The sequence below is a fragment of the Manduca sexta genome, chromosome 2, assembly GCF_014839805.1.
Source record: "Manduca sexta isolate Smith_Timp_Sample1 chromosome 2, JHU_Msex_v1.0, whole genome shotgun sequence".
Taxonomy (NCBI): Eukaryota; Metazoa; Arthropoda; class Insecta; order Lepidoptera; family Sphingidae; genus Manduca; species Manduca sexta.
The window spans coordinates 1,242,157-1,261,014 of NC_051116.1; the positions used below are offsets into that span (position 1 = coordinate 1,242,157).

The 18,858-nt window shown below is 36.1% G+C and overlaps 1 protein-coding gene across 31 annotated transcripts in view; it reads right to left on the reverse strand.

The window, feature by feature from the left end:
• Positions 1-18,858, reverse strand: part of LOC115450511 (MAP/microtubule affinity-regulating kinase 3) — a 246,736-nt gene that overhangs the window by 79,820 nt on the left and 148,058 nt on the right. For 23 of the 31 annotated variants that reach the window (XM_037437522.1, XM_037437534.1, XM_037437529.1 and 20 more), the window contains exon 2: positions 2,574-3,451. The exons of 6 other annotated variants lie outside the window; for them this stretch is intronic. In XM_037437522.1, the coding sequence (XP_037293419.1) occupies positions 2,574-3,386 (813 nt within the window). In that variant the 5' untranslated portion in view covers positions 3,387-3,451. Of the gene's footprint in view, positions 1-2,573; positions 3,615-18,858 lie in introns of all 31 variants that reach the window. 2 more of the 31 variants (XM_037437505.1, XM_037437501.1) reach the window with 2 other exon arrangements.

Sequence of the window (18,858 nt, forward strand, 5' to 3'; positions counted from 1 at the left end):
AACAACGGCGAACAAATCCGGGAGTGCGCGTGATTTTATTTTACGTTGAAAATGTTGTTGAACTGATAAAACAGACGTGATGATAGTCAAATCGATGGTGGGAGGTGCCATTGGCTTGTAACTGCAGACATCAATGTAAATTACCCCACATTGTCGCATTGGAATAGTTCTGTAATGACTGTGTGAGAGAAAAATAAAAAAAAAAATTGAACTTAAACACTTACCCCCTTACTCATAAAGGATATTGTTATATAATGTAATAAACAATTGTAAAAGTGACCAAAAAAATCAAAATTGCCATCTAAACATGGACCCCAAGAAGCTGCAGAATTAGCGCAATAAACGCATCTCTACCAACCTCTGTGAATACAGGCTTGGTTTTATACTACATTGGTTCTAAACCTTACCTCCGATCATATTTGTATACTTTTAAAACGTCGTAACTGCGCTTACCTGAAAAATAAATAACATTTATTAGTATAAAATCACAAATTAAACATTTTTTTTTTTACATCAAGTACCTGTTTCACAACTTCTAAGTTAATGCTACTCGTCACATAAATGTAATATGTAGAAGCCAAGCAACTACAAAAGTGACACATGTATGTTCACAAATAAATAAAAATAAAATAAATTATATCTACGTCAGCTGTTTAATACCATATCTATCAAATAAAATTTACTTGAAACTTGTGAAACAGTTCCTAATGTTCATTTTCGCCAATCTTTTAATTTGCGACACCCTAAAAACTAGATGTACTTTATACCTTCAGATAAGGTTTGAACTATCATAAAATACGACTATATCTTGTACTTTGACTTGTAGGTGCAAAAAATACAATATTTTTTTTTAATATTTTTCATTCCTCGCATATTATTGCGCCTGTCCCCCCTTGTAAAGTCATCATATTCCGTCCCTGTCGATACCACTTAGGAATCAATGCATGACCGTTAATATATGTTAGAAATTCTCATATTCCTCACTCGTGCTTCGATACCTCATATTGTTTCCAACTTCCTAATGTAGACAGCACACACGTGTACTGAAACCGTATCTAACAACTAATAACTATTAAGGTTTGAAATTTTTATCGGTCTGAAGCGAAGTGTTCCTTCTTGTGAAGCACTTTGACGTATAAAGGTAATATATCATATTATTTCAATATTATATAAACTTTGTATATTATTGAACAGAAAATAGAAAGAAAGATATTAACTGTGTAATTTTTGTTTTGTTGTAAAAAACTGTTTAACAAAAATTTACTTTATTTCAAGTCACTTAAAGCCCGTTTCGGCTGCCGGCAGTAGCTTAACTGTTGACGGTCAAATAAATGTGTAAATGTCATATAAAACCTTTTTATTATCACAATAAATTTATTTTATTAAACAACCTGAATATCTCACACGGCATTAAATTGGTATTTCACCCTCGAATCGTATTACAAATAAAAAAAAAATCTGAAATGTCATGCATCTTAAAATCATTCTGCTATTGCGTATTACGATTCTATTGCGTCAAGTGAAACAATTGTTTTTGGTCTCTATTAGGCCGTAAATGATTTTTATATTTTTATACACAAAACAGTTTACATCATATTGTATATGAAAATTAATATTCGGCCTATTTCGCGGTAGGCTCGCACCCATTATAGGACAGACTACACAGGGCGGAAAGAGTCTGCACAATCTGTCTACCACTTCGGGGATAAAAGACGTAAGTTTGTACGAAGCTTTTCCAAATTTTCTGTATACTAATTGGCAATTTACGACACGTGTCGTAATCTCGGTAACAATAACTCAACCCGAAACGATCTCGTGCGAGGTTATAGCCACGTATTCCGACGTCAGGTGGCACAAATTAACCTTCCGCATGCCGTGTGTAGCTAGATTAATTAGATCAGGACATACATATATATATACGGAGAAACTAAAATGGTGGTATACATTGTGCAAAGTGTTCGGGTAATAATATTTTCCCATATTTCAATGCATACATTATAGTACTTTCTATAGAAAAGTATCAACTATTTAATTCAAAATATATTTAGTGAGGTGTACTTTCAAATTCAATACTGTTTTAGAACTTACTCAAACTGACTGCAAATATCCTTTTAGTAATTTTTAGCAATATTAATAATTTACTAATCCTAATGTAAGCGTCTCTTAATTACCGTAGTAATTCAAAAAACTTCACGGATTAAAGCCGGTATATTACATTAAAATATGACATGCTATTAAAACTTAATCATGTTTTAAAAGCAAAGTTCAAAAACAAAAGTTTCTTTAACATTCATTTGGAACTTCATAAAAGTTGTCGCTAAGTCTTATTTTTATGGGCAACGTGTTGTATGGTATATTTCGTTGTATCAATTAACATTTCTAATAACACTTTTTAAAACATACATTATATTAAAACGTCAAATACTTTAGCATTTAATACTGTACGTAAAAGACACACTTAATTTTTAAACAGTATACGAAGACCTCTTCATTCATACTTTTAACTATAACAAAAAACACAGACGAGACTGGAGTCTCTTCATCGACGTCCACAAAACGTTCACAACCATTACCTGAACCGAAGTCCTCGGGGACACGGGCGAAGTCGGCGTCCTCGGAGACGGAGGGTCCGCCCGGTGCTCGGCCAGCACTCGGTGCTCATGCTTCGTCCCCACCACCGAATTCTTCACCCGCTCCATCCTCGCCTGTATCGCTTTCCTCGAAATCACCTTCGTCTTCTCGTCTTTCGTGCCCCCATCGGCTAGCTTTCTCATAAGTCTAGCCGTAGCCGCCACGGAATGTTGTTGCGTGTCTGAATTCGTTCGAGCGAGCCTAGTAGCCGTTCGTGGTACGGGGGTCGCACCTCCTGTACTACTCCGCGTGGTCTCGTTTCTGTTGAACGGCGCGGCGTCGTGTTCCGTGTCTGAATCGGCTGGTAGATACCCGCCACCACCGACAGACGACACTCCTGTACGCAACAGATTCTCGTGTTCGGCGTATCTGACTCTCTCGTCTACCGAGACGTTCCCATTCTGTGCTCGCTCCAACCCCCGTTCCATTTCACCTATCTGTCTTTCGAGTTTCCGGAGTACGTCATCGGACGGCGGTGTTGGTGCGCTCTCATCGGGCGGCTCGGGAGCTTGGAACGATTTTAGATGTATAGGATGCGCTCGGCTGATCTCTATGCGTTTGGGGGCTATGCCGGTCGAGGTTACCTCATACCGGGTTCTTGGGGTCTGCGAGGTTCGCTCAAGCATCGCTAGCGACACGGGGGACGGTGGCGGGGCGCCGTTCACGGCCGGCTCCTGGGCCTCCTGCGAGCTCGACGTCCTCGGCGCTCTGAAGCTCTTCCTCATGAAATCTTCACGTGTCAATTTCCTCTCCATTTTCACTTGAACATTTCAACACTAGTTCATGTTATCACAGTACTATCACATAGACAGGTCGAATGCTGTTGGAACAGTTATTCGATGAAATCTCGAATGCATGACATTCGAAGACTCCGGTTGTTATCGATAAGAATGATAAAGAGCGAGCGACGACTGCCGAAAGTCGGGCAGATAAGTATGTGCGACCTAAATAAATGGAAGGACGAGGCGTGGTTGCCGACCGAACTGTCAAATACAAAATAATATGATGAATTGAAAGCTCTGCTACTAATAACTAAGTGAGAGCTCGAAGGCATCGGACGAAGGTAACTTCAATTATAGACTATCGATTGGTGCATATGTTATTGAACAAAACTACACCGAATTAGATGTGTCGCAAGTAAATGAAAAGGTTGGGGATTTTGTGAAATTATTGAACGAATAACAAAATCACATGACACTGAATAACTTTCTCCTAAGCCTGAGCTTAGGAAGACAGGTCATCTAACGAAATTTAATGGTTCTAATTAATTTGAAATCATCTATGTATTCTTAATAAAATTTCACAAAATCTCTATATATCTTCATTTTATTGCGACACACGTAAAAACAACAATCGACACCTAAGCAAAATCTATTTTAGCCCTTATAAAAAGCGACCTAATGGTCAAACTCTATCAACAGGATCACAATTGACGTCAGGAGGCCCAAGACCGCATCTAAAATTCAGCCCATGACGCACACATACACCATTCTAACTCATATATTAATTATCTACTACATATCGATTGTATTCGATTAATTCGAACCGATTGATGTCTCGTGACCCGTTACATTCGAAGTGCATTATCTATTCAAAAATTACCAAAGTCATACAGATATTTATAGAGTCCATTATTATGTCATTTGATATGTACACCCTTTGATATATTGATTGATGAATTTCAGACATTTATTTATCTATGGAAGAATAATAGCATGCAATCAAAATTTTGTGACAATATATTAAGGTAAAAGGGCCCTATTCCGTCTACGAGGGCAAACCCGTCTTTTTGCAATTACTGGCGTTCTAATCGAAGTACAGCTTTCATAGGTGGTTTAGGTAAATAGGGGGTTTTTGGACGATCTTATCTATACGGCAATCAAAGCTGTCCTTCGAGTAGAACGCCTGTAATTGCAAAAAGACGGATTTTCTCTTGTAGACGGAATAAGACCCTTTGACCTTATGTCATTAGTACAATACATATTTTGTGATATTTCACTTTGTCACCGTTTTCTGAGCTATGGGACTAATTAACTAAGAGTATTGCAAAACATTTTAACAAAATAAATTTTATACCTACCCTTGAAGTTATTTGATATTTGACACAAAATAGCGATTAATCGTCATTTACAATAAATGATCCTAATGTCTTTTTTCGATCTATCTTAAAAATGGAATAGTCAAAACATAGTATTCTGTGACATACTTACAGATGAATTATTTCGATTGGTTCAATCTCGGAATCGAATTGAAGATTTAGATTGGGATCGATTATTGAAAACGGCTGTTAATCAGTCAAAAAATATCTAAAATTCATCAACAATAATCATAATGCATTCGATATTAACCAAACATTGCAACTAAACTAGACAACAACATATACCGTCCCTACCATTAGTTATATCGTGCGATTTGACTAGACTTTCGCGAATAAACATGATCATAACAAGGCCACATCGTGTCCCTTTTACCGAAACCACCTCGGAAACCTGCTCCGAACCCACCCAGATAACTTTTAGTTCAAATAATTGACCCAAACAAATTGCTGTTTCGAAATCAACAGAGCTAAACTATCGAAAATCTTAATCCATATGAGACTTTAAACGATCGAAACAAAGGCGATTTCTATAATTTTTCGTAGTCTCGAGGGCGTGCGAGCGAGACGTCGTCATCTCTCATCTGCAAAAGAAAGAGACAAAACAACATTGTTAATCAGAGAGCCGATGCGCCTCCACCGTTCACCGTTTCCCTTACGCGAAGCTGCGTGCCTGACACCGTGTCGAACATTCGACACTGCAAACAGATATAAAAGCTGGACGACACAAACACACACATAGTTGGAAAACATATCGACAGTAAACACGAGAGATTATATGAAATAAGTAAAAATCCTTGATCTCTAGTCACGACTACGCAACAGATGGCGAACGAAACGTGGGTGACTCACCGTTGAGGTAAAACAACTCTCAAACATGTGCAGGGTTGTCACTTGCGAGTAACATTTTTACTTAACATAACATCACGCATTTTATCCCCGAAGGGGTATGCAGAGGCGCAACTAGGGCACCCACTTTTCGCCAAGTATGTTCCGTCCCATGATGTGATAGGGGGCGAGCCTATCGCCATATCGGGCACAAATTCCAGACTCCGGGCTGATACTGAGCAGAAAAACCCAAATATCACTTTGCCCGACCCGGGATTTGAACCCAGGACCTCAGAGCGCTATTGTACCGGACGTGCAATACAACTACGCCACCGAGGCAGTCCAGTAACATTTTTAATTTTACCGTTTTAACTTATGAAATGTTCAATAAAACTTTTAATATCCCAGTGAATCAAAACTGAAAGACTTTAAATATTAATATGATGTCGAATGAAGAAAAATTCTCACGTTATTAGTACAATAGAAACTTCAATAATTTAACGACTTCTATTTATTTGTATTAAAAACAGACAAGTATTACAAAACTCAGTTGGTGTAAAAAAGTTACGGAGTAGTTCATTGCATTACATTTGTCGCAATAAGAAATTGTCATTTCCAATCTCAAGTTTATTATGCATTTTTTATTTTTATTTATATTTCAAGTGTTAGTTAGCATAACCGTATAACAAACGTGATTATTGTTACGTGTTTTTGAACAACCCTGAACACGTACAAACCGTGCCTAAACACGATTCCGCACAACTTGTTCCCAAAGCGCAACGTTACACCGCGTGCATGGTTAAACCTAACTGGAAAACGTAAGAAAATCGTATTCATATGCGTTCTTGATCGTTGTTTAATGTTTCAAATAATTTTGCGAAACGAACATTCACACGGTGGCCGGTGTGCGGTTAATGCCGAAAGTGACAACTTATTTCTAACCTTAATGCCATTTGCTTAAGGTTTGTTAATCGAGATTTCGTTTATGCGTATTTATATACGTTATCTGACGAATAAGCTGTAAATTATAACACTTAACCAACATTGTTCTTGTTATATCGTAGCATACCTCAATAAAATATAGCAGTCTTATTTTTATTACACGTAACGTGAATTGCTGGACACATTTCGATGTGAGCGCGTTTATGTAAAGCGAAATTTTGAAAAATAACAGCTGTTTTTAGGCTTATCTATCGCACTCTTAAATAATGCCCTATTCCAAAATAGTTACTTTGTGGCAATCTTCAAAAAACTAATTACTGATTGCGACCTTTTTTTTATGTTGCTTTAAAATTGAACTCATTAAAGATAGGTCAAAAATGAAACCTATAGCATGAAAAAAAAGGAAAAAAGATCGCAATTAGAAATTAAATTATAATCCCACAAATTCACACTTATGGAAAAGGTCATTATTAAGAGTGCGCTATCGTTAGATAATATTATTTAGTAATAAAGCTATAATGATGAGCGCTGACTTATGTCTGTTTCAAGTGCCAAAACGTAAACTCAGAGTGTCCCGCTGAGTCAGTTGGCGAGCGTTAAATATACCGACACGTACAGAAATAGCCCAAACACGGCTATAAATAGTCGCCTTACGATTAATTTGAGTCTATTTTGAGACTAGACGATTTTGGCGCGTAAAACGGACGCGATAAGAGCGCGAAACCGATTTAAATCGCGTTCAATTTATCGTCGTGAATTTAAGAGGGTTTGGTGTTGTTAACCCTTGAATTAGAATAACGTAGTGTAGCATAAATTTGTGATATTAATTGACGTTTCTAGAGTACTCTATTACACTGGCAAGTTTTAGTTAAACTAAAAACATTTAATAATTTTACGATACGCTATTTCCATAACTACTTCGATAATCTATAGCCAAATTGCGATCCACTCGATTCAAATTATCAAAAGTACCTTCCAAAATCCATCACAATAATATTCACATAAAAACAATTACCAATCAATAATCTTGCGACCGAGTTTTACTAAAACAGTCTCACGTTCGCTTAGTCCAACACAAGCGTAGTTGTAATTCGACTCTCTTTTGTACTTGGACAATGGTACGTTTTACCGTCAACTTGACATCTATTGCTTTAATATTAGAATGTATTTCAGCGTGTACACCAACTGCGTCGGTTGTCACCGTTCGACCGCAAACTTCCGTCATTGTATTGGTTACTGCGCGGCCGTAGAAATCTATTTTTGCCGTATGTAGGGCGGTCGGTTGTCATTGTAAGGGTTAGTTTAGATTAAAAACAAAATATTTATGCGATTGAAAACACCAGAAAACACTATCTCATTATTGAAAGTAATCAATATCCATTCTAATGTTAATTTAAGTGAACTTAAAAGGAAATAATTTAATTTCATCATATAATATTGACGTTTCTGACTTCTGCCCGTTTAATTATAAGTGCTGAAATCCAGAGTACATTCTAAAAGTGGTTGATTAAACACAAAAAGCCTCTTTAAAAACAATGAATTTCAGCGGGTAATAAGGCCTATAAAATATCTTTACAACGGGCGAAAAAGGCCAAACGAACACGCTAGTAGCCAATATTCGCTAGAATACAGTGTATAGAATTTTTCGGGTGTTACACAACTTTTCCAATAAACGCAACACTCTACGGGCCAATATGACCACGTCCTAACCATCTATGGCTATGTTGCCCATCGCCGTACGAGAGCCGCTAACAAACTTATCCCATATAAAAGTTTGCGAACGTTATTATATATGTATTTTAGCTCTCTGCCTGTGCCGTGCGCAGTTATGTTTTATGTTTTATCGAGTGTTATGATTTATCGGGGTAGAAGTTTTGTTAGCTGACGGATATTCTTTTTATCCGTACTATAGTTAAAGTGGCTTTGCAAGTTTGTTATAACAAGTCAATACTGAATCCATTTTAATATGTCAGTAGGCCCTATTCCGTTTACGGGAGCAAATCAGTTTTTTTGTAATTACGGGTGCTCTAATAGAAGGTCAGCTTTTATACGTGGTTTAGGTAAATAGGGGATTTTCGGTGCTTTTATCTAAATCGCTATCAAAGCTGTCTTTCAATTTGACCCCGTAGACTGAATAAGGTCCCTGACCTTGTTTTTTTTTGCCGATACTTTCAAGGGCGCAAGCTAATTTATTCCAAAAATGATAGTTACACAACAAGTGACAATCTGACATTGTTTATAATAAGGCCCACTTATGATTTAAGGAAACTGAAATATTTGAATACCTACAAATGTTATTTATCTTTTTTGTTAGTTACACGACGCCTAAACCATAATACTAATTGCTGACCTAACTGTTAGATAAAAAAAAAACGTTTTTTTTTTCGAGTGAGCAAAAACTCCAACTCAACATAGCTGAGAGCGTCTCAAAAGGCTCTCATTAGCCTCGTCTGAGTAACACTTAACGCTTAGTTCAAAGGGTCCTATTATTTATTCAAAGGGTTGCCTGGATAGGTTAGCGCTCAGAGCTTCTTATCCTCACCCCCCTCCAATGGCGAGGGATGATTTTCCGAAAGGGACACATGACTTATAGGTGCTAATAATGTGCATAAATAGGGTCTGCAAATCGTGTTAATGATGATTCGATTTTACATAAATCATGAAAGGGAGGCCAGCAGGAGTCGCGTAATATGGACCATTTACTGCCGCCCCTCCCTTCCTGTTCCATAGTGCTATTGTACATAAGAGGCCAAAAACTTCAACAAATTCAAACAGCTACTACCCCTCGTGATCATGAACGCTGCAAATTCTTCGAAACGTCGGGAGAAAACTAAAATATAAAAAACCGCGATAGAATCCGAAAAGTAGTTTAATTTCAATGTCTAACATTCGCGTAAACATAAAAAATCATTGTACACTACACTAGTTTAGACGTTTGATTTTAAGAATAAATAAACCCAATTAACCCACAGCACCAATGATAGATGACATGTATTTAATCCAAGTAACTAACGGACAAATAAAATGGCTCATTAATCTACCGTCTATTTTTGAGCACAATTAAAAACGTATTCTATATTTAGCCTCCATAAAGCATCATTTACTTAATAAGGTAAGGTTACATATATATAACATATAACGACTTATTCCTACAAATACGTGTCCATTAGTTTTTAGTTTCAAATCGATTGCGACTTTTTTTCGTTGCAAGACCTTCGAACCGAACAGGTTTTTTTATTTCCCCCTTAATGGCGAGCGTTGTTTCCGAACGAATGAATTTAGAAGTGATAATATCTCTATAAAATACTATTCATTACGACTAATTCGTATTTTATTTTTGTATTACACGTTCTATGCAATACTTTATTAAAACATTTATTCTTAGAAGTATAAAATAACTTAATTTGTAGGATATATTTGCAATATACAGGTTCATTTTGACATTATGTTTAAAAATATAAAAAAGCAGACAACTAGAACCGCCCGACATTTGGCGAGAATATTTGTTATTCGTGAACAAATTTTGGCACAATATTAGCAGAGGTAAAGACGAATATATGGTGTCAAAATTACCCTAAATACTTAAGCGGATACAGGTAAATTAGACTTAAACGCTGATAAATTGAAAGGATGTGTTGTGTTCTAAATGATCTTTTATGTTTGTATTCATAAGTATAATAAAAAAAAATACGTGTTTTTAACTCAGATTTCAGCGAAGTCATAATATCATTTATGACCAAGGCATACTCCACACCATCACGGCTCCTAACCCTGAGAAGAAACCGGCAACCTCGAAACGAGATTTCGCAAACACGATAGAACGAAACATATCACTGACAGTTTTTATGTTTACAATAATAATATCCTCTGAGTCGAAAAAGGCAATTGCTGTCACCTTGATGTTATGACATTAAGATGGTTCGAGTAACGGTGGGTACTTTAATACTGAAGGTTTTATCTGTAGAAGTTTTTATGTACGGTAGGTAAATATTGCGATCCTAATTCGCCACTGCCCCCTTCCTTTCTTTTTTCCACAATACTTATTGTACATAAGAGGCCAAAAACTCACGTCAAATGATGATTTTTATAAATTGTACGGCATGAAAAATTAACATTAAAATGATAAAAAACAAAGTCCCCAAATAGCGTCCAAAGCTGCCGTTCAAATCAATTAGCCAAAATAAAATGTTAATCAGGTTAAAAAAACATAGAAAAAAAGTGCTGATTTTAAAAATATCTGAAACTATTCGCAAGTATGTATATATGTATGAAAAGTGTCGCAAAAAAAAAATCTCTTAAGTCAATAAGCCTTCCAACCGTCGATATATTAATCAATATTAAATATTATACCGCATATTACGGATCATGAAACATAATACAAACGTATATTTTTACCAACAGCGTGCGGAACAAAAAAAACGTTCGTAGCGAGTGAACCAAACCGGTTGGGTTGGCGGTATCTTACTAAACGAATGATGTCTCCCCCCTCTCCCCCCGCACCGCACCGCTCCTCACCGCCGGCCGCTCCGCCGTGACTCATCGCAAACTCAATTTCACATCGTCGTTGGGCCAATGTTGGCGTATGGTGGTGCAAACATTGGATCTAAGGTTTGATAGATTTTTATAAATATTGAATGTGGTCTTTTTTAGTTTGAAAAATTCATGATAACTTCAATAATCTTTAAAATAAATCATAGAATCTATTTTGATTTAAAGAGCAATTTCTATTATAATCCGATAGAAAACAAATCGCATAAATTCTTGCTAAACGTTTTCCATTCAATGAAAGAAAAAAACACATCTCAAACAACAATTGAACAGAAAATTCAAGCGTGCACACATACGAAATACTTTGTATTCAAATTGTTTGCACAAATTGAATTCGCTTCACATTGCAAGGACGTAGAGCCAACATTGTTAGTCATAAAAGGAAATATTGCAATTGCAGTGGTGAAATAGCAACGCAAAAATTATCAAAACGATTTATCTTTCTTGAAAATCTTTAACGCAATTATTGTTCAACGATACACTAATTGGTTATTCATGTCATAAGCAGAACCAGATACCGTTAAGTAAGAGCCTAACTGCTTGGTCATTCGACGGACTCAGAATAATATTGGTTTTGTCATTTCTGTGGATTCTGTCAGCTGAAAGGTATGGGCGAATTTACATCACCAAAATCTATAACTTGTACCACAAATCAAATGCAAGCAGCTTTTTCTCGAAATATTTAAGCAAATATCATTTCGCACGTTGAAAACAAAAGTGGCATTATACGAAATTTGACGGTATTGAGTTAGAGCGACATTAATTGTCGTTGAGGACTGGACACGAACTGGATTAGTGTCAGTTTATGTTTAACGAACAAACACAAAACTTAAAAGTATGAAGAGACACTTGTGACATCTAGTGATACCCTAAGTGACCTATTGCGATTTCAAATGTCGCTAACTCAATACCGTCAAATTTCGTATAATGCCTCTTTTGTTTTTAACGTGCGTTAGCTTCACTTATATGTATATTCAGAGGTGCCAAATTAACACTGTAGTCGTCCAAGCTTTTGTTCAAACATTGGCCGCACGCAACAATACATCAAGATCGCAAGCCGACCCCGTCACCGCGGTCGCGGCTTTCGTCGCGCGGCGAGGGCGCAAGTCATTAAACGCGGCGTCACGTGTGCCGAAAAGTTCAAGTTCAAGTAGACCCGAGTTAATGGTTTTGTTAACATGTCAGTTTGTATACATGAAATAAGGAAATCTTATGTACTGAAGGCATGAAAAAGGCGGCGGTTAGCTGATGGATGCGTATTCCTCAAGATCTTGTTTGCGCTCACTTCAGAAGGACTACGTTTAATTGTAGACGGCAACAGGCTGATTGAATTAACTATTTCTACGATTTATTCACTATACTTGAAGTTAAAACTGTGAAATGTCCAGCAATAATCTATAGTAATAGATCTTCCGATGGATCACATTAGTATAGTAATGGATACCTTATTGATTAAAGTTCTGAATGGTGTTAATACTGTTTTGATTGTAAAGCAAACTGCTAGTCGTGTCGTCTTGCCGTATAAAATGAAACTAATGAATTAAAATACAAAGTTAACATAATATAATTTACATAAAAGTATGTTAATATCCGTTGTATATCCTTCAATTGACAACATTTCATTTTTTCACGTATGAACATTGATAACTATCGCATTCGCCAAAATAACTGCATATTATTATTTACCAGTTATTTTATTTTTGTTGTTTATCGCTCTCATGTTCGAATAGCTCGAAATGATAACAGATTTTCAACTACGATAGTGAGACAGGTAAAAGATAGGATGTTTAAATAAACTAAAATCTATTCCACAATCTATTTAGGAAGAGAACTGTATTAATTATTAATATTAATTACCGAATGGAAAATATAAACGATGGTACTTTGTATGTTAGATGGTTTCCTTAGTGTAGTCGTTTATCGTAAGAATTTAACTCAATTTAATTAATCATTTACTAGATACGCCTTTGACTATCGCACGACTTTGAAATCTACCTGTACGCAAATCGCTCGTGGCTTGCGCACGACGGCTCCCTGCGCAAGCGCCGATCCGTGACTCACAAGCATCGAACCGAGAGCCATCTTCTGTCCCTTTCTAAAACCTGTATTTTGTCTACCCATCCCGTTCGCGCTCACCGACAATCTACTAACGACTGATATCCGCGAATTTCGGTCGATTAGATAAAAAAAAATACTCGTTGTATTGCTTTTTTTTCTTTTCGACAAGTTGGAATGAAATTTTCGATAAAATCAAACATTTCAATTCGAGAGTTCGATAAATTGTATCACTAACCTAGAAAACAAAGTACAGATTTAGTAAAAAAAAACATTTCAGACTATCGTTAGTGATTCATTGTAATCGAAACTCTGTACTTTCTTTTAGTTTTTTCATATTTTTTTACACAATTTACCGAATCACGGCAGAGTCAACTTATTTGTAGATGTTTAAATGTCAATTTGTTACAAATATAAACAGAAATCATTGAACACATTTGGAGGAAATGCAGTATATTAGTATACCATATCAATTTAAGCTACTTTATAAGAAAGTGTACAACGTAGCTTGTGTTTTAGCGAAACTATCACGCAACCTGAATACAATGCAGAAAATAAAAACGAAATAAAACAAATATTTGATTTTGATCGCGGTTTTTTATATAATTTTCTCTTCAGGTTTCGAAAATTTAGCAACATTCATAGTCACGGTGTTGCTCGTCCAAAAAATTATCAATAAAATATCTATCTACATTTTACATGTATAGAAAATCATCAAAAACTTTACAAACACTACAATCCTGTACATTTTGCTACACGTTCCATGTAATAACAGGATGTGACAATAAAGCATTAATTCCCTAATTAACACCGGTGCATCACAATACATTTGACCGCAACCGATGGTCACATCGGCACAATGAAATTGTACATCGCGGACAAATTTAATCGTGCCGACATGTTTAACTTGTTTAAATTCGACGTGGCTGGTAATGAGCTTTGAAGCTAAGTAGCGGGATCGATTCTTGTATTAGGAAAATATTGTTAGTAAACCAGACACTTTTATTTTTTGGGTGGTTGCTTAGCAGTGGCGAAATGTAATTTTTTCCCGACAAAGCATATAGGTACTAATATGCAATAATGCGGTCTGCAAATCAATCTAATGATAATAAGATTCTACATGAAGGGAAGCCGATAGGAATCGAATTATATGGACCCTTCACCAGTGCTTAATTGCCTTTAAAGCTGTATATTGGATGGATGGCAGATAATTGCATTTTTCACGTAAAAACAAAACAGTGATCTCCGATTTAGATACTTGCCAAGTGCAAGCTAATTGTCGCGGACACAAGTATGCAAACATACTATATTCGGGTGTATTTGATAGTCATATTTAATCGCCATGTTATTTGCTAATAGTGTATATGAGGCATAACAGTACTCCAACGGCATTCAATATTATTTGGCATAAGGTAGACTCGTGCGTCCTACTGATTAAATACACATATTAAATACAGGTTTTTTGTGATTTATATTTTCCTGGGATAAAAAGTAGCCTAGCCTATAGCACTCAGGAGTAATGTAGCTTCTTATTAGTGAAAATAAAATCAAAATAGATGTAGTATTTCCTGAGATTTATAGCACGTTCAAATAACACGTACAAACTCTTCAGCTTTATACATTGGAATAGAAGTATTTTGTATAATATAGTAACACCTCGTAAGCCGTCACCCTAATCTAAAATGATTTTCCATCATCCAGTGTAAGGCCATATATTTCTGACGTAAACAAATGATTATTTTGTCATATATTAATACACCTTTGTTACTTATTTCAAACGTTATCTCCATCATCATCGTTTGATAATGGAAGCCGGTAGTCATGCGAGAAGTCGTTACGAATGTGACCGATGGACGGCCGCTGTTACTAAGTGGACGAGTCATTAACTTAATGTACATTGTGCACTCGATGCTGATTGTTTATGAGAATGTCTCTGAGACATTTTCACGTCATTTTAAGTAGTATTTTCCTTTAAAATACGGTAACTAAATTGCCGAATAGTTAATTATTTACGAAGTTAGTATTATCAGATCACTTGACGAAAAGTGGATGCCCTGGTTGCGCCTCTGTATACACCTTTGGGGATAAATGCGTGATGTGTGTTTTTTGTTTTTGTATTATAAGATTTTGTTGAAATATGACAATGCAAAGAGCAGACACGGCATAATAGTAAAAAATCATTATAAACTCAATATAATAATAATAATATCAGCCCTGTATTATATACTTGCCCACTGCTGAGCACGGGCCTCCTCTACTACTGAGAGGGATTAGGCCTTAGTCCACCACGCTGGCCTAGTGCGGATTGGTAGACTTCATACACCTTCGAAATTCCTATAGAGAACTTCTTAGATGTGCAGGTTTCCTCACGATGTTTTCCTTCACCGTTAAAGTGAACGATAAATTCACAAATAATATATATTATAAACTCAATACAAAAAAAAAATCTACCATACACATCCACATACACTACAAACTAGAACACTCCGCTGAGTTCTTTAAAAAAATCGTCCAATGACTTTGACCTCCAACCCCGTTCCGAACAGACACTAAATAAAAACTCCCCAAACGCCACGCAACCGATCCGAGTTTGTTTTCACACGCGCATTGTTAGTAAACATGTTCGCCACGTGTTCAATACGCGAATAAATCACTGACGATGACACGCCCGCGCGTACTGAAAACGTAAAGTTACAACCGACCGATGTTTCGGGATTTGTATAGGCCACGGACTACGGGCGGCAGCCTCTTAGAGCCGGCAGGTTTCAGAGATCGCTCACTCGATTTAATTAACCATTCATTTATTTCACTTTAGGGCCTTCTATAATACAAACAAATGGAAAATTATTAAGTATTTCAGAAATCTACATACATACATAAACCTACCTACATGGAGCGGCGGATTTAAGGTGGCCTACACTCATAAAAAATATAAATCCGGCACTGCACGTGACTCGGGAACGCGTTCCAAATAAAATACAACTCGGGATGATGTAACTTACTTGGCACTGAGAGTTAGCACATTTCATCACATCTTATGCCGTCACTTAAGCGCCTAATGTCAGCTGAATCGGCGCTGTTTTAAAAACAAAACTCAGCCGTTAATATCCATCATATACTGTGATTTAAAGTCTCAATTGAGATGTTGATATCTGTGTTTTATAGCGAAAATCTTGAGATGCTAACCATAACTTGAGAGCGTCTCAACTGACATTGCACTTAAGAGCAAAACTGAGTTTCATCTACTATGGCCCTTGTTAAACTCTAAACGACCATCACAACCTCTCATACCCTCGTCATATCAAATTCAGAGAAAATAATTGAATTAATTGACGACACCACCCCTCCCCCGCATCACCATTCCCCCCTGGTGTTGATTTACAGATTGATAAATACTCAAGCGTCCATTAACAAAGTGAAAGTTTCTTAAGACAGTAACACTATACAAACGGGATGTTTACGCTTAGAAAGCTGTGTTCTATACAATTATCCTAATATAATTTATGTATACAACATGGCAAGGAAATAAAAAGGTTAAGTCATCCTCCTTCGTTTGATAAAAAGAAAATTATTGTCCATAACTAGGCACCTGAACCAGTCATGGACATTTTAGAACGAAAAAACGTTCCAACCGTCAAGCAGGCTACGCGAAAACACCTTACGTGACCAAATATGGCCATGGCAAATGTTATATCTCGTGTAGTTTATAAATATGAATGAGTAGTTTCCAAGAAAATAGTACACTCATAAGGTGTGACTGTATTGTGGGAAATATCACGAATTAGGAATTTAGACGATTGTTTACTTAAATGCGATAGTGATAAGAACTATAATCGAATGGACGCATGGAAACCTACGCGTTTAGGAAGTGGACTTTCTTAATAAACAGTATTTCTATGTTTGTAGAGATGATTATCACACTTACTAAAGTGGATTCTGACATAACATTTACAATATATTTTAAGTTTAACGTCACTATTATACTAACTTAAAATATTACATATCTTAAACCCTGGTGTAACATCCAATCAATAATGCAACAGTACCAAGGCTGAATGTATTCACCGCCTTTGCCCAACAATATTAGAGGAAAACCTTCGACTTTCAGTTTTAATCGTTCACAATTAATTTAATGGCCGGTCGACTCTTGGTAAATGGAAATTATCACAAATGACCGTCGAGAGTACTTTGCGCGCAACATCAGAGGCTATTGTGCTTGTTTCCGGCCATTTCGTAATTTGTCATTAATTACAAATTAATCTTTAGGGAAAATAAGTTACTGACAAAATTATTCAGGAAAGAAATTATAAAAAATAATGATTCTTAATTAACTTACACAATTAAACGCTATTTTTTATCATGTAACTTAATTATAATATTAACCACCTTTGTAATTTTGACTTACTATTTACAAGACAATCAATGCAAAAACTTTGTGATTTATTTACCTCATAGAACCACCTGGAGAGTAAGAAATACCCTTAATCCAAAGTAAATAAGGAACGAAGTCATTTAATGAATCGACCCAAAAAAAAAATCCGACCTGTTTCTCGAGTATTATGACCACCAATTTTTTTTGTTCACGGAGAAAATGCCTAGTGACTACCGTCCGGCCTCCATGGAGGGTGACTGAACAGTTATGTTGGACTCACCGTGCCTCACGACCCGATGTTGAGAAAGAACTGTGACCACCATAGGGACACAAAGATCAATCGTATTATTATTTACTAGCGACCCGCCCCGACTTCGCACGGGTGCAATATTTCTCCACTATTTAATGGATGTTATTATACATATAAACCTTCCTCTTGAATCACTCTATCTATTAAAAAAAACGCATCAAAATCGGTTGCGTAGTTTTAAAGATTTAAGCATACATAGATAGGGACAGTGAAAGCTACTTTGTTTTATACTATGTAGGGATAATTTATAACGACTACCAACCGCGCCACATTTGACATTTATACGATCGCATTTCGATACAAAAGATAATCTTTTATTACGTACCATTTCATCTCGTAATGCTAATCCACGCCTTTGGAGTTTTTAACGAGGCGATAAAAAATTTATGGGACAAATATTTGAGCATATTTATGGGAAAACCTAAGTTATTTTAATTATATAATGCCTGTAATAGCCGTTATATGAAATATCTTAATTATTACAATTTTATAGCCAACAATTTTTGGATTTTTATGAATAATTTGTTAACACATTTCCTGACTAATCAATATTTTACTAATAGCGACTTTAAAAATAACACCATTAAATTCAATTCCATTTGAAATACACTCTAAAATGCATTTCCAACCTCAATTAGAATAGTTTGAACTTCAACACCACAACACTAAGCATTAATTAGCCTAAAACTTCATCTAATCTGCATACACCAAACGCAAAGTACCAGGCGATCAGAAACGGCGAGATGTCTGTCCAGCGCGTTCCGTCTAGGCATTAGAAAGCAGCTGGACAGATCTCGCTCCGGACCGGTTGTTTATAATCTGGTTAACGCGTGTTTATCTGTGTACGATTGCCATTTTGACAGCTAATGTCAGATGTTTTTTTTTTTAAATGGCGGTATATAGTAACGGAATGCATGTTCGTACAATCGTAAATTACAATATTAGAAGCTTAGTATATCACATAGTATTTGTTACTTTAAAACAAATAAAAAAAAAATCGTTGCTTAATATTATAAAACATATATCTGAATCTATTTTCAAACCAACCAAAACTTTTCTGAGATTAAGATTTAATAA